General features: G+C 32.7%; 1 protein-coding gene across 7 annotated transcripts in view; it reads left to right on the top strand.

Annotated features, from left to right (window-relative positions):
- Positions 1–18,248, top strand: part of EPHA5 (EPH receptor A5) — a 349,250-nt gene that overhangs the window by 69,469 nt on the left and 261,533 nt on the right. For all 7 annotated transcript variants that reach the window (XM_017508673.2, XM_017508672.2, XM_017508671.2 and 4 more), the window contains exon 3: positions 215–878. In XM_017508673.2, coding sequence (XP_017364162.1) covers positions 215–878 — 664 coding nt within the window. The remainder of the gene's footprint in view (positions 1–214; positions 879–18,248) is intronic.

Below are 18,248 nucleotides of genomic sequence, written 5' to 3'. Positions count from 1 at the left end.
ATAAATTGTTAATTTACCTAATTTAAAAATGGCAATACAAAATTTGTGATTTTCTTCTCCCAATACTTTATATCTAGCTCCTTCTGTAAATACCAAATATTGAGGATATTAATGTTTCTAAATCTGAATTAGTTTTCTTTTATAATTTTTGTTATAGTTCCTGGTTATTTTCTATTTTTTGAATGTTTTTATCTTTCTGTTTTATATTGTACAGTGGGAAGAGATTGGTGAAGTGGATGAAAATTATGCCCCTATCCACACATACCAAGTATGCAAAGTGATGGAACAGAATCAGAATAACTGGCTGTTGACCAGTTGGATCTCCAACGAAGGTGCTTCCAGAATCTTCATAGAACTCAAATTTACCCTGCGGGACTGCAACAGCCTTCCTGGAGGACTGGGGACCTGTAAGGAAACCTTTAACATGTATTACTTTGAGTCAGATGATCAGAATGGGAGAAACATCAAGGAAAACCAGTACATCAAAATTGATACCATTGCTGCCGATGAGAGCTTTACAGAACTTGATCTTGGTGACCGTGTTATGAAACTGAATACAGAGGTCAGAGATGTAGGACCTCTAAGCAAAAAGGGATTTTATCTTGCCTTTCAAGATGTTGGTGCTTGCATTGCTCTGGTTTCTGTGCGTGTATACTATAAAAAATGCCCTTCTGTGGTACGACACTTGGCTGTCTTCCCTGACACCATCACTGGAGCTGATTCTTCCCAGTTGCTTGAAGTGTCAGGCTCCTGTGTCAACCATTCTGTGACCGATGAACCTCCCAAAATGCACTGCAGCGCTGAAGGGGAGTGGCTGGTGCCCATTGGGAAATGCATGTGCAAGGCAGGATATGAAGAGAAAAATGGCACCTGTCAAGGTAAGAGTTTGCCTCCGGATCTGCAGGGGCTGTCTGCTTCAGTTGGATCATGTATATGTATTTCCTCCAATGATTATGAGCAAATGACCTTTTACTTTGCTAATTTATGGAGATTATTTCTCTCAAGTTTGATTTTTCCCTTTTCAGAATTTTAAAATTTCTGGCAACTATGAAAGATTTAATGTAATATTTTATTGGATATACATAATTAATAGTGTCTGACTTGCGGTATAATATTTCATATTCACTTTGCTTTTAGAAATTTTATTTCTGAAAAATTCAAACTGAGGGACTGGTAACCTTCATTGTATATAATTATTGTCTGCTACTTCTAGTTTCTCTCCATGAACTTGTTTTCTACTCTTTATTTGCTGTATAAACTTTAAGTGCAAAATCTTAGATTAGATGTGTTTTGGCATGTTTTTAACTGCCTTTTAAAAGTTCTTCAAAAAAAAAGTTCAGCCATATGAACTTTACAGCAAAACATTTGTAAACTGACAGGATTAGTTTACTGTGTTGTTTACATAAGATTCCAATTATATGCTTGCTTTTAAAAAATTACAGATCAATTTTAAATGCATAATAAGCAGTGCCCAATAAAAAATAACTATTTAAAGATAGAACTGATACAAAAGGTCATTTTAAAGCAATTTGCCCTTGGGGATTTTTTTTCCTGCTTTTATTTTCTTTTAAATTGAAACTTGATCATGCATGCTTCTCTCTTCATTTGAAAATGCCCTTATATTGCTCTCAGTGTGGTGAGTTGGCCGTTTAAACTGGAAATTTGTCAATGGCTTTCTGGAACAGGGGAGTATTTTATGTCAAAGGGAAGAGCAGTTTATGGGAAAGAAAACAAGCATTTTCTATTTAAATTATTCTCCCTCATGATCCTGAACTTGTTTTCGCTATGATGTGAGTGTACTAAATAGGTAATAAAAGTTAATGAGTATTAACTGAGGGAAATCTGGATGCTGAGCAGACCCTTGGTCCCACCTGGTATCTTCAGGTGCATTTATTTTTCCTAAGTCCATTCTATTACATGAATCAAACTTCCTCACTTGTTCGTGCTTGGCTGTAGATTATCGATCCAGTGAAACAAAACTAGGGAAATTACCTGTAAATTATAGTAACTTTGGTTAATTTTCTCCAGAAACACATTGCACTTTATTTGAATTTCCTACTTCAGCATCATCTTCCATTTTATATCTTTACAATACCATCTACAATTAATTCTGTTGTTTTTCTGTGAAATCTATAACTTTCTACACCTGATACACAAGCACATCTGAAGGTTTTGTTAAATCAAAATTGTGTTTTTAAAATGCTTCTAAGCTTACTGAGGAAGTGAATCACAATTTTTTTCAAGAGTGGAATTAAAGAAACGTTCTAACTCACATTATAGTTTGTTTTTGAGCAGTCTTATTGGTTTAAGGTGAAGTTTTATGTAATTGAAGGATCAGAAGCAGGAATTATAAGCAATCCATTGAATTTATGTCTAAAATATTGTAAATTTAAATATTATTAATTATTTCTAAAACTTTGTTTATTAGTATTATAAAGCAACATACTCTATTTGGTTGTTTGCTTATATCATTTTAGAGAATGTGTGCTCACTTAGTGCAGACCACTATGACCTTTGTCTTTATTTTGATTGACAGTATAAGAGGCCTCTCTCCATGTTTTGAGGATACATTTTAATTGTTGATTAGATTAAAACATTCTGCTGGTGATAATCACAAAAATCTTGGGAAGCAGCTTTTTGACAGAATGCAATGCAATGTCAACTTAGTGCAAGTGTTAACACACATCTTTTCTTTAACTTCTCACATTGTTTTCTTAAGAATTGAAAAGTAGAACCTTAATTGAGTGACCGTGGATTAACTAGAGAGTTTGCATTTTAGAAAACTTTACTAAACTGGACTCTGTCTTAATTCGTGCATTTATCTTTCTTCCCTGATAGTAGGTGCAGTGGTTTGCAGAGGTGATGCAAAAAGTTTACTGCACAGCCCAGAGAATGATTCATACATGTAGTCTGTATGATTAATGTCTGTGGGTATTTTCCTATGTACAAATGGTATGTGATGGCACTCTAGGAAGAATTTCAAGTGTTTATTATATACATTACTTATATAATTGAATGACTCATTGAGTGAATAAATAAATCTTAAAGTTTGCTTCAGAGAACTAAAGCATCATAGATATTGTTGAGACATTTCTATCTATAGTAATAAGTAAATGTAAATATGTGTGTGTGTGTGCGTGCATGTGTGTGTGTGTGTGTGTGTGTGTGTGTGTTTTAAATGCCATCATGACTCTAGCTTATTTTACAATCTTAATTTGCTAGCTTCAAACCTCTAAGTGGGGATCTTGATGATTTGGAACCATCCTTCTAAATAGGCCAGAAATTTACGGATCATTCTTCACATCTCTTTTCTACTCACTCTCCAGTTCCAATCCATCACAAAGTGTTTATCAAAATGACCATTCAGCTTTCTCTAAAAATCGTCTACTTCTCTCTATTTCGTTTTTCCTTTGATGTAGAGGTAAAACTTGTTGAAACTTTGTTTTCAAATATGGTGAATGACTTTATATATAGTTTTGATTTTTGAACCATATGAATGCATCACCTATAAAAAATGCAAATGTTCTTTTCACACATCCATCCCACCCCGGGAACCTCCCCCTCCCCCTCAAAGACACATTTCATACCCTTAAGGGGTTTCCTTTCAGACAAAGTTTTTGTCATTAAGAGGCTGCATGGTTTTGCTACAGTTATCTTTTGTGACTCATCTTAAATTTTGCTTCCTTCCCTATGCACTAGCCAAGCTAGGTTTTTTCCAGTTACTCAAAGACAATTTGTTCATTTTTACTACTTGTTGTTTTAAGAATATGTTCTCTTCCCATGAATTATTCTTGTATGTAACATACATTAATTCTTTACATCTGTGCTCCTGACCAGTCAAGGCTAGATCAAGCTTCACTGTTTACTCATATAGCTTTCCTTCCTAGAACCATCTAGAACTATTATTTTACACCTATTTGCTTACTTGTTATTTGCTTAATTATTTTTCTACTCCTGTTAGTCTGCATACTCCTTGATGACAGGAGTAGCAGGAGACTATGTACTCCTTAACCTAGGGGATGAGAAAGAAATGGAAAACCAAATGGGAAGGACAATGAATTCAAAAGAGAGGACAGAAAATGTTCAAAGACGTAAAAGACTACTGTGTTTTTAAATAGCACTTTTTGTTGAATTATTTTACCTTTGTATTATCTGTAAAAAATCTCAGTGGTCTGAAAATTGATTGTTACGCCTTTTAACTTAATCATTTCTTAGTTCTAATACTCTCAGGCCAAATTTCATGTTCAAGGTATTAAGTCATATGTGATTGGTCTTTCATATATTTACTATTAGAAAAGCCAACTTAGTGAATTTTACAGAGCACAGAACACCACATATTTAAATATAATACGGCCATAGTCCATGATGACATCTAATTATTCAGTTTCTTGATGATAAAACCATATTAGAATTTAATTAAATGTAATTATATTATTAAGAAGCTAAAGTTTGAATATATCTGTGGCAATGATTATCATGTATTAATATTTCTTAGTCTGTGCTGGAGAGGTTTGAATACTTGCTGTCATATCATGCTCATGTGACTTGTTATATGTGCTTTGCATGATGGAGTTGACACATGGCCTTTTACAAACTAAACCTTCAGGATTCAGAATGCTAGGCAGCTCATTAACATATGGCCTCAATCCAGACGACCAAGCACTGAGTCTGGAGTCCTGGTCAATTTAGCAATTTGCGATCTGTCATTTTCATATAACTTCCTCTCATTTAACTTTCTGTAAGAGAATTATAGACTACCTCACCCGTAATAATCTGGTTTTGACGAGGTAACAAAATACTCTTGTTTCTATTGTATGAACTTAAAATATAGTGTACACTTATTTTTGTAAGTCTTACTTATATGCCTACATTTTCTGTAATAAACTGATTTAAGTCTACAGATTTCTTTCTTGGAAGTCTTCTATTTTCAGAAACAAATAATGTCTCAAATCCATTAATCCAAGTATATTTCTCCATTTGTATTTTTTATTATTTCTGATGAAATTTCTGCTATTTTTTCCCTTAAGATTCATGAGAGACTTTTTTTTTAGTAAAAAATGGTTAGCAAAAACACATTTTAGAAGTTTCTGCCTTTTATTGAAGTGAATATTTTTGACAGAAGTAATTGAGTTCACATGAATCAAATGTTGCCTGCTGAGTTCTCTTGTGATTATGTTGCTGACTTACTCAGTTGCAAGGCAAGACCACTAATCTTCATCAGTTGCTAGTGGAATGAAGTAGTAATTTGAAATTAGCTCTAGATAATTATAGTTTAACTTATATCAAATGTAGGAAAGAGATTTAGATTGTGGGTCACTGCCAAAACCAGTCATAGTGAAGAAGGTATATAGCACATGCTAAAATACAGGATAAGGAGGGTTACACGTCAAGGGCTGAGGAGAAAAAGTACTTAATAATTGTCCAACTAGAAGGTGATTGCACAGCAAGGAAAATATAGTGAAAATACCCTCTTGAAGAAAGAGCCTTGATTCAGAAATAGTAATATACAGCTGGGAGTAGGGTGTCGATCATTCATACTTCTAGTGCATATTTATGATTAAAACAAATTGGCTGGAGATATAGTGTTTTAGGTGTTCATGTAATTATGCATTGGCAAGCCTAGTTATTTTTAATTAGGCACATTACCAAAAAATATCAAAGGGATTGATCTTTTGCTTCTGTTTGGCATGTTATTATATGTAACAAAAGGAACCTATTTTAATTTCAAAATTTGAACAAATGATAGAGATTATGGAAGTACAGAATATCAGTGGTGCCTGGGTGTGATTTGTTGGAGTGTGTGTCCTGCTTTTGTGAGAAATTACCAAGAAAATCAAATATTCAAATGATTTCATCCATTTACAAATATTATACAAAAGAATAATTCAAATACTTTTTTCCCCCCATTTTAACTGCTCCCTGAGCTACTTTTAGATTAGTTCTAATAAAATTTTAGAAAGTAGCCTGCATTTAGTTTTTTTTTGTTTTGTTTTTTTTTTGTTTTTTTTTTTTNTGATAAATCAAGGCTTTTCAACACTGGCACTATTGATGTTTTGGGCCAGATATATATATATATACGTATATATATATGTATATATATATACGTATATATATATGTATATCTATATATACATGTATATATATGTGTGTATATATATATATACGTATATATATATATATATTTTTTGTTGTTGTTGTTGTTGTTGTTGTTGTTGTTGTTGTTTTGCTGGTGGGGAGGAGGATGTTGTCTCTTTCACTGAAGGCTATTTAGCAGCTTTCTTGAGCTCTTCCCTCTAGACACAATAGGACATTCCACTACCTGATTTGGACAGTCAAAAATGTGTCTAAATATTGCCAAATATTCCCTGGGGGCAAAATCACTCCCAGTTGAGAATCACTAATCCAAATAATTGTCCCCTCCCCAAATGAACACACTTGCCACTAATACGAAATATGTTTATAGACATGTTTATGGACTGTATACCTTTGCGAAAGTGAGCATTTTTCTTTAAATTTGTAAGAATGAAGGAGATGTACCTGTTTAAATGTGACTGATTGAACTTGAATATGGTGGGAAATATGCTGCTTGTGAGAGGCAGCATACTCTAGTAGTTTAACCACATGAATTCTGAGTAAAAATGAAAAGATTCTTATTCTACCTCTGCCATTTACAAATGCCATATCCCTGTGCAAGTTACTGAATCTCTCTGTTCTTTGCTTTCCTCATCTCTAACTACCTCATACCAACCTTGTGAGATATTACATAAAAAATTATTTGGCAAACTACCTAGTGCACTGTATTTATTCAATGAAGATTATTTATTATAGCTCTCATTAAAAATAAAATGCATTTATAGGCATATGTGTCTTCATAAAATAAAGGGTAGCTACAGGTTATAAAAATATCTAGTTTTCTTTAAGTAGGTAGTATATTTCTGAGCAATTTGATTTATCAAAGAATAATATTGCATTTTTTCCATTGGATGAATAAAACTATGTAAGTATTATAGAACTTCCTTTATAGAGATTTTGTTAGAAGTGCAAAACGGAAAGATTTGCTCTCTGGTTAGACATTTTCACTTATTCTATAAGTTGCTATTGCAGTGGGCACTGTATCCAGCCTATACAATTCCTGTATCCTAGGAATGCAGATATATATGCATGCAAACATGCATATAGACTGACATCTACAATTAAAATGTATGAAATTTTCTAATGGTGGTGTGGTTACCTAGGGATTAAGTGTGCTATTTTAGATACGGCAATAAGAAAATGTTTTTTGTTGTTTTGTTGTTGTTGTTGTTTTTTCTGAAAAGGTGGCATTTAAAATAGAAATGAGGGGAAAAACTGAAAAGTATGGGAGACAGTACAGAAAACAGAGGAAGCATCCAGTGCAGAAATCTCTTTTAATATGTTAATTTTATATATGTCTCATTTCTTTCTAAAATTACACTTAAAAATGTATTTGCATATTAAAATCTGAGAAATAAAAGACCTGATGATTCTGGAACTTACTAGCTGAAATATGCTGTTCTTCTACATTTATTATTATCTTAAAGATAGAAAACTCCTAATAAATATCTAGGGTCAAATGCATGCGTATCAAACATGAAACAATCCAGTTTTTTTATGAGTTGTGTTGGTGGATGGTTATTTGTAAATTATTACACTTGTTGAAAGTATAAAACCAGTTTTTTTCTTAAGAGCTTGTTTCATTGTTTTGACAATGGTTAGTAACTAGTGACTCTTCTGCTATATATGAATGGATGATTACAGGGACTTGGCAATGAAAGAAAAGAAATAGAAGAACCAAAAACCTTATGATTCCTTTCTGGTCAAACTTTTAAATCTGGTTTGCACTCCAACTTTCTCACTCATAAAAGAAAGTATACTAGTGAAAGTATTGAGGTTGTATATATTTTTTAGTTTAGAATAAATGTAACAGGTAAATCCTATACCTCATCTTTATAGTAACAGTAATAACTACTTTGTAAATTTCACTTTGGGCAGGTCTCTAGGATGTTTTATATGATGATGACATGTTCCATATTGTTACTGTGCAAATGAATCTTAACATTAATGGACTTGAGTTACATCATGGTCATATGGATGGAGAATTAATGATTATATTTTATGTTGAAATGTCTCACACTTGTGTAAACACTTAATAATAAACATTTATTAAAATAAGATGCACTGGATAAGCTCCTTTTATTATAATGCATTTTATAAAATGATAATTATCAGGAAAATATTTCAATGATAAAGACCTCACAGAAAGCTTTAAATATTTAATATTCACATTTAAATGTTCCAGGAAACCAAAAAATGGTCCTTTTGTTTTATTGTTTGCTTCTTTTCTTATTGTTCAAACACGGGCAAAAGATAAAGTCTGATAACATAAATCAGAACAGCTCTCATGGGAAAAGTTGTGTGTACAGAGTAATTTGATGGTGAAAACTCAAGAGTGTGATGTAGCAAATATTTCAGTATCAGTTCTCAGATTCTTGAAAACTAATAGTTCAAAAAATGAATGCAAATGATAAGAAACAAAGTAGCCAACACTTGCATAAAATAATTCAGTAGACTTCAAACATTAAAATTGATCTCTGAAAGCATCAGGAGGTATTTGTGTGTGTAGCAAATAAACGGCATTAGGCTTAAAAATGATACTGGCCTCAGCTCAAATCTCACTCTACCATGTGGTATATGTGTAACCGTGGTCAAGTTACAAAACCAGATTGAGCCCTGCTTTCTTCCTCTGTGAAACATTAAATGTTATAATCTGTACCTGTAAAGTGTGCACGTAGCTGCAAGTAATGTCTGCCTACTTAGAAATGGTACAGGGACTGGAAGCATTGGCATCACCTGGGAATTTTTTAGAAAGGAAGAATCTCACCCTTACCAAAGAATATTAAATCGGAATCTTCATTTTAGCCACATTCCTTGGTGATTTTTATGTACACTCCAGTTTTAAAAGCATTGAAAGTAAGCGCTTTTGCAGTGAGTGTGTTTTTCTTTTTTATTTCACAGATTAGGACACTGAGATACACATAAATTAGGACCATGTAAATATAAAAGGTCAAGAACAGTAATATATTTATCATAATCCATTTGTATATATGTAAAAGTAGCACAGTGTCAATGTTTTTTACAGCCATTGTGCATTAGTTGAATATTTCCCCCCTCAAGACGTTCCTTAATATACTTTATCATATAGATGGAATTATTTAATTTTTGATAGTATATAGATCTAATACTTCTGATAAGTGCATTATGACTTGAGAGTTACATATTTACTATCATTTCTTTATCCCATTATCATACATAGACAATATTTGGCAAATTAGAGAAAAAGTCAAAGAACAAAAAAGTTGAAAAAAAAATAGAGACACATCCATGCTTTAATGAGTTCGATTTATAAATTAGCTGTTTGTTTATTTTGCCCCCTGTTGGGATGCTTGTCTTTTTCTTACTGAGCCTGAGGAGTTCTTCACATGATATAGCATTTCCTCTTACTGATATGCATTATTGGGACCAAATTGTATCTAATTTTTCTGTGCTCAACATTTACAGTGCAACACAATCATTTTGAACAGTGCTGTTGTTGACCACAGCAAGCAGAAATTCTGATATTTTGGTATGCTGTTAGCCAGAGGTTCAGTATTTTAAAAAATGTTTCTTAGGTAATTGTAATATGCAACCAGGGTTGAGAAGTGTTGTAACATTTGAGATTCATGCGTTTTTAGCTTTTGGTGGCTAATAGGAATTTGCACCCCAAAACCTTACCCAGGAAAGGCCACTGATTTTGATTCTTAAAGATTGTGCTTTCTTCTCCCCATTAGGAGGTCATCAGGTAACAGCCTCTTTGTGATCTCACTATGCCCATGGGCAGTTTATTTCTTTTTTATTTTTTTTTAACTCTGTATCCTCTTTAGGGTGTAGCCAGATTTTCAAGTTTCAGTCTCTGCAAAGGTCTCCTCATGCGGTACAAGGCTATGGCCTTTTCTCCTGGATTCTGAGGCATTAAAATTCAAGTTCCACCTCATCCCACCGAGGTTGCAGGGCAGCCAAGGGTATGCTCTGGCAGTTACTGCTTCAGGCTTTGGCTTTCCCTTTGTTTCTGCTCTGTGTGGATTGCCCTTCCCAGACATTTTTAGTCTATTACTTTTAATGGAATATGTGTTGAAACAAAACATAACAAGAAACTTTAACTGTTATACTGCATTCAGAATTTTTTTTTTTTTTTGGTGTTTTTACATGAAGCATTTTCAGGTTTTCTTAGACCTTCACATGGTTGGTACTGAAAGCCTTCTGAGAACTCACAAATTGTAAATTGCATAGCTCCCTCAGCATACGAAGCCAAATACAAAATGTTTAATTTTTTAAAAATTACTGTTGACCCATAGGAAGATAAATTAGTGAAAGATATATAATTCCATTACTTGAACCCCCCAATACTAAATTCACAGTTTTTTATTAGGTAAAAAAATAAAGAATGCTTATGTTTTTCATAGTTATGTTTCATTTAGTTTTATTTAAAACTCATGTTATTTTACTAAATAGCTAATATCTGAAAAAGTACTAGTTAAGCTGTCTGAAAAATTTGGCAAGTAAAGTAAGTTTCATCTGTTAATAAGCATTGTCATTTTATCATTATAATGAACAGAAGAAAAACTGTAATTTTTGTTTTTCCTCTTCTGTAAGTAATGTTAGAATTAAAATGATTTACATGCCTTAGGGAAAAAAAAAGCCCTTATGCTTCCGTACATTTTTTCCTTTTTTCTAATAACAATCTCTCAAGCTTTTTTAACAAAATAAAAATTAAAAATTCAAGGAAAAATGCATCTTGGCTTTGAGAAAGGAATATGAAATAAATGTATGAGTGAAACTTGGGAACACAAAACTTATTTTAAGAAAGGAGTGTGAAACAAATAATGACTGAAACTTCCAAATACAAAACTATATTTTAATAGTTTTAGCATAAAGACCTCTAAATGATATGATCAAATTAAATTTTTTTCATCAGTGAACTCAGTAAATATAAATATGTCACCTGTATACAGAAAACAGAAGGCATGAATTTAGAGGTGTTTTGTTAATACTAGTTATTGAAGTAAGATTAGTAGTATTTCTTCATAGTACTAAAAATGAAGATATAATACAGGTGAAATAGAACCAAATATTGCTCTATTTCATAATCTCTTCATTACAAAACTCAAATGAAACACAATGATTTTCCATGTGGAAGAAGAAAAATTCTTATTTTAGAGAGGATAATAACATATTTACTTTGTTTAGCACATCTTGGTTCATTACCTTAAAAAATTAACATATGAGTTAAAAATTTTATGAAGGTCAGTAAGCTAATAAGGAAAATGAGGTCTGGTGTGGGGGGTTGGGGAAGGGATTAAGCTGTCCGTTATCACACAACTACCGTATTTTAATTTTAGCCGTGGAATCATATATTTTACTTCAGCCCCTTTGTTTTACTTTTTGACTTAGTACATTGTAGATCATACTTGATCAGAATGGTTGATTTGTAGTTTTAATTGTATATTACATCAATGATAAACCTGAATAAAAAGCACTGCTACTTCCTAGGTCCATGTTAGGATTAATATGTTAAATGTTTTGTGCTTCATCTGTATAGATTTATTTAATGTACCCCAGATGGATTAACCTTGAGAAATCTATTTACCCACTTTAAAATGTTGCATAGAAAATTATCTAACTAATAGCAAGTGTAGCTTAATTTCTCTCTCTCTCTCTCTCTCTGTCTCTCTCCAATTTATGCTACTCATAAAAAGCATGCCTTTTACTGAATTTATATAATCTATTGACTTTAAATTTAACTCATACTATAGTCCAGAAAGACATGTCAATTATTATAAAGCAGGAAGGCCTGAAATTACTAACCCTGGCATAGTCCTTTCTAGGAAGGATATAATTCAAAATAACAATAAAAAAGTGAATTCTAAACTATACATGATCTCATAACTGGTTTTCATTACATTAAAATGCTTTTATATCCTTGATTATTTCTCGTCATGCTTGTGGATCACATCTTATCTGTAAATATTTGATTCTCTTTGGTGCTTAAATGCATTGTCTGCATTTATGGCTGACCAGTAGCATTTCATCTATAAGAAACAAAGTGATGTGTGGATATGCTTTGATCTTTTCTGATCTTGAAGATATCTTGCTCATTTGAGCACTGTAAAGGTGTAGTTTATAAAAGAAAAGATAAGGAAAGAAAGAAGAACCCTAGTTTCGGGGAAGTAACAATTAGAGCAAATGATAATTTGACTGATGGATAACTCCATTTCTTTGATGGAATTGTTAGCAGTAATCAGACGGGGAGAATGAATGCTGGAAAGATCCTGCTGTGTGATTGTAAAGGAGAATCATAATACACTACTCCATATGCATAAGAGCTTTTCCTCTGATGAATTCAAAGCATTTTGAAAGGATTCCATTAGGATATATCTGAGATCAAATAAAAAATGAGACTATCAAAGTTTTATTTTCCATTTTATGGGTTGAAAAAGTCAGGTGATGTGATTTCACCAGAGTTTCCTGTGTTTCCCTTAGGCTTCCTTTTCCCACACTACTGTTATGCCTCACCATCTAAAAGCCACATAATTACTTGGTCCTGTGAACAGTTTTTCAATAGTCACCTATTCCCAATATTTTCCAATGCTAAAAGCTTCTTTTTTTAGAACCAGACTGACCTGTATTATTTATTTATTTTAAATTCTCCTTAGAAGGTTCTGTGTGTCGTCTGTGTTTTCTCTCTTGGTTCAAGCATGATTTAATATGTCAACACTGGTTTGCTTAACCGCGTTTGATTGTCTTCCATACTTCACTTAGAGCTAGGCAAGTCGCCTTTCAAGAATGTTGCTGCCCAGATAAATGAAATGTCACAACAGTGAAGACTCCTTGTTTTGTGACAGCAGTGACTTTCTTTGGCACAGTCAGTGATTGGAGAGGGAGATGGGTAGGGAACTTAAACAGTAATAATAGAGCCCATTTAAGTAAGGTTTTGCTCCTCAAGGCCCACACAGACTAGCAGCAATAGAATAATGTACTTAAATTTGGGGAGAACTCCACTCTTTTTACAGGTAAAAATGAATTTAAGTCCAGAATAAGAATTTGTTTTCCCATCATGAACAAGAAAAAAAAAGTCTGTTAGCAGTTTAACCAAGTAACACTCAAAGAAATCAAGTTTTGGTTGGATTCAATCCTAGACAAAGTGCTGGGGGTTTTTGTTGGCTTCTGCTTTTGTTTTTGTGTTAGCATTTGTTGGTATTGCTGCCACCACCTTGGCCATTGGAGCAGTGGAAAATAGGAGCACGCTCAACCTGGTACCGTCTGACCAAGCCAGCAACTCATGGCAAGGCCTTTAAAGACTCGTGAGCTTTCTAAGAGTTGTTAGTGTGAGTGTAAGTGTGAACATTTTTAATTTCAATTTAAAAGAGAAATAAACCAGACCAACGAGGCATGTTGTTAATAATTAAATATATGTTATAGGAATAGAGACACTGTTAATAAAACACCTTGATCAGGGACTGAGGGTATAAGAAGTTAAGCATTCAGGAAGCAGGGCATTGGGTGAAAACTTTGACTTCTGGTAAAAATCTGATGAAGGGGAAAGTCTTAACCAAGGGCAACCTGTCATCATCAAGGGAAAGACCAGCCAGAGTGTTCCCCTGAGCAGAGCTCAGGAGAACATAGTTATTTTCATCTGCAGTTACAGGAAATGGAACGAAAGCCGAGGAGAAAAGGAGCTTGTTCCTAGAAAATACAAAAGTGGTCCAACGGGAATAGTTTGACTTTCAAGTGGAGTATAAAAAGCAATAATATAATAGAAATAATGGAAATCCCAAGAAATAAGATCTAAGATTCTGAATATCAGAATTGTCAGGACATTTTAACTGGAATGGTAAGGCAAGAAGAAGGATTGATACATATGCAAAGAAACCTGCTATATGCCTGTACTGTTAAATGTTTTATTCATATTCACTCTTTTAAGCTTGACAACATCCTGCAAGCCACTGTTTTAGGGACAACTGAAAGCTCATAATCTTACTAACATCACACAAACTAAAACTAGAAAGTGGCAAATTGACATTTGAACTCAGTGTGTTTGTTTCAAAGTCTGTACCCTTTTATTATATGTTGTACAATAAAATGCATTTGGAATTGATTTGATTATGTCACCTCGACTTAGATCACCTATGAGCTTAATCCATCATTTGTAGGAGCTGCACTAGAGTGCACATGAGACGGAGGCACACCAGAAAGACTCGGGAACCACCAGAGTTGTCTTTACAGAAGACAGATTTGGCCCCTATTTTCAGACCTCAGACTGAGGAAAAGGAAAGGTGGCCAGAAAGGAAGAAAATATAGTAGCAGGAAGATGGAACAAACAAGCAAAGCAAGACTGAGTGAGCAAAGCAAATAATGTGTTAAGAGGGTCTAGGATTCCGAAGCTCTTATTCTAGATAGTCCAGGCCCTATAATTAGGCTCAATGAATAGTTAGGAACCGAACTACACTTTTTAATGGGAACATCCAAATGAGGGTTGGGGGACCTTTTGGCATAAGCTCAACATACATGTATTTGAGAGAGAGATTTTGTCCATAGGTTGAAAGTCCTCAATTCATTTCTGACTTTTTGCTTTGTACATTCTTAGACATATCAGCTGCTTTGTCTTGTCTACTCCTGTAAGTAGTACAGATTTACTTTTTTATACACGTTTTGGCATTTGAAATATTAAAGTGTCATTTGCATTCAAGTTTTGTTTGGAAGTGTGGTATGGAAGCAATAAAACAAAACCGGACTGTATAAAATAAGGGAGGAGACTTTGTCAGAATTCTGACATGGGAGCATCCTCTGCACCTCACGAACCTGGTTGGATCTTTAGATTTTTCATCTCCACAATAAAGAAGCTAAAGGATTCTCCATCTCGCCATCACTTCCGAAATTACACACTTAGCAGGTACACAGTTTCTGACTAGAGGAGACTTTCAGTTTGAAGTGGTTTCAGGTCATTCTTGATGGTGGGAAGCTGAAAAAAAGCGGAACACAAAACAACACAATGACAATTAAAAGTAAAAGCAAAAGTAAAATTATCTTTATAAGCAAAATAGTATAATTAAAATAATTGCTACTTCTCTGGTGATTGATCTTAATGAATCCATCATGCTGATAATGAAGACAAATGTCCTTATGTTCTAATGGGTAGAACAGAAGTGTTTAGAAAAAAGAAGGTTCATATCCATGGATTATCTCACCCAGCTGCATGCTAGGTCTATAGAAAAGAATTTAATCCTCACAATTACTTTACCAGATAGATACTGTTGTTTTTATTTTATAATTGGGAATAAATGAGGTTACTGTAGACTAAATATGATTTCCAAGAATGCTGAGTTAGTAGTTAGCTTCAAATAAAGCTTTGTTATGCTTAAATATATATTAGCTTTGAGAGAAAAAAAAATACCGGAATATCTAACATTTTAGAATGTACCACATTTTAATTTTTAATTGAAAAGGTAGATAAAGTTCAGTTACTAGAATTACAGGGGAAGAAATATATAGCCAAAGGACAAGTATAGAGAATATTGTAGCACTGACATGAAGAAAAATGATAACTGCTACCTGTTTTTAAAAAATCAAATTCAAAGATAAATATTTGCTAATAATTGTATAAAAAGAAGATATAAAAAGAACTAATTCTATTTACATGACTATATATATTTATATATGGCATCAGAAAGATGGAAAATATCACAAAGAACATAAGATTGTCTAATTATTATATAACTTGAATACTTACTGTACTGGGAAAAGATACTAAATTGAGTACAATTAAGAAATTGCCAATATACGACCATTTTGAAGCACAAAAGCATATAATTCAGAATAACATATGCAATCAAATGCTGTCAATATTTACTTATATCTTCTCATTACTTATGTATTTAAATAATTCAGTAATGAAGGAAAATCTGACTGCAAACCCAATTTCCATACGTGTACTCTTTCTGTCTCATTTCTTCCCCCACTTTCCTTTTCTCATATTTTTTTTCTCTTTACTTTTAGAAGACATTCCAAAGATGATAACTTTTGTATTTTTCAGTGTATTTGTTGTAGAAAAGAAAGTAAGGCTGCAGGTATTTTTTTTCCGGTTTTAGATGATAAATATTACTAGTTTTACAAGAAGACCTGAAAAAGAGTGTATGTCCCTACTGCTATAGAAAAATGTATGTTCCTTTTCTTTCTCCTGTGTAAGTAGTTTCTAATTCATAATCTTAAATGCTTCCTAGAGTTGTAGATTTATAAGCACTGTTTACAACAAATGTTTCATGTTTTCTGAATACAAAGGAGAGATACACAGCTAAATGTAACTGTAATCTCCAGTAATCTTCAGATTTTCTGGTTTTGTTTTCTTTTGTTTTGTTTTTCCCAAAGAAATCTTCTTGCTTTGTTCTTGGAAACAAAAAGATGTCATTTTATTTGGATCCTGCCATTTCAGCTTGTCTGCTAATAAAGTTAACATATCCTGTTTCAACTCAGAAAAACACTGACTACTTTAGCTCTTAAGGTCAATTAAAACACTCTTGGGAAATATTTTTTCTCCATAAGTGGTATTGGATCCTGAAAAACTCTGAGTTTCAACTCCTTGGTAAGATTTAAAACCTGGTTATTATCTGATTATTTTTCCTTTTCTCCAATTCTTACCACTTTTTCTAAAGGTACTTTACTTTGTGTTGTGTTGATTTCTTCTACTTACACCCTGTTTTAATATCCTGCTCTTTTTCTTCTCCATTATACATATTCTGTAATATAAATTCATTCAATTCATTTAAATATCTTTACTCTTTGAGAGAACCTTAATTTTTTTAAGAGAAAGCTATTTTGGCTGTTATTACTTTTGCCTATTCCAAACAAAGATAAATTATTTTGTTAACTCAGAAACAGAGGGCAGAGGATGCTACTATTATAATATAAAAATATATAGCCTGGCTCATGAATATTTTTTAAATGTATATAGCATTTTTTCTGTACAGTAAATTCAACCTTTGTGTTCTATCATTAAAGATGATAATGGGATATTGATAATAATAATGATAACAATGCATCTCCAACAATTTTATATCAAAGTCTATATGTCACAAACTATTCTAAGCACATTATATTTATTATCTAATTGGATACACACACACACACACACATACACACACACACATATACATGCATGCATGCAGGTAGTGAAAAACAGAGAGAGGTAATGAAGATAACAGTTATTAAATAGTGGAGTTGGATGAAAACCTAGGACGTATCTGCCAAGGTCTCTGCTCTTAACTACTGTGACATCCTGGTCATGGAGAGAACAGCATATCCTCCCTCCTAATTTTTTTTCTCAGTTTTCTCACCAAGGCATTTACAAACCAGTTAAAAAGAAAATAATGGCTGTATATGTAATAATAAATTGAGTGACAAATAAATAATTAAATAGGAAGATTTTAAACAATATTTTTGTAGGTCATTTTGATTTAAAAAAATCTCAAGAACACTTAGGCACTTGATCCTTTTTATCTTGTAAAAAGAGACTGATTCAAATACAAAATAGTTCCATTAAAATGTACATGTATACAAACTCTAATAATTTTAAAAATTGTTATGAACTAAAATAGTAATATTTTCATTTAAAATGTGTTAATATTAAAGGTATTAGAGACCATTTTCTACCTGGTATTCAGTGTTTGTTCATACTGGCTTCTCTTGTTTGCTGTGCTATTTTTAAATATGTCAAATATATCATAAAGGAAAAGTTTATTTGTATAGGTTATGCTTTGTCACATCTGAGTATTTTCGAGGTGTTGAGAGAGCTGAGTCATGCCACTCAAAAAATCTAAAAAGGTCTTTATCATCAAGTTTGTGCAGGAGAATTTTGGAAAAGAAATTTGAAATATGATTTTGTATTTTAAAAATATATTTAAATTATCATTTGAATTCCATAGTTAAGATATTAAAGATTGGCATTTTCTGTTAAGATATATTTTCTAAAACATCACTATTACTGTCCATCAAACAATAATTTAGTCACAGAAGAGAAACACATTATATTTAGAAAAAGGTGATGAGTTTCTGTTGGAAGAAAATATTCTCATGACAGGTTTTGTTTATATCTTATCCATTTTGTTTATTTTGTTATTTTAAGGTGAAGAATAACTTTTAGG

This window comes from Cebus imitator, unplaced genomic scaffold (genome assembly GCF_001604975.1).
Source record: "Cebus imitator isolate Cc_AM_T3 unplaced genomic scaffold, Cebus_imitator-1.0 Scaffold398, whole genome shotgun sequence".
NCBI classification, from domain to species: domain Eukaryota; kingdom Metazoa; phylum Chordata; class Mammalia; order Primates; family Cebidae; genus Cebus; species Cebus imitator.
Note: the sequence above shows the minus strand (reverse complement) of the source record. Positions and strands in the feature narration are given on the sequence as shown.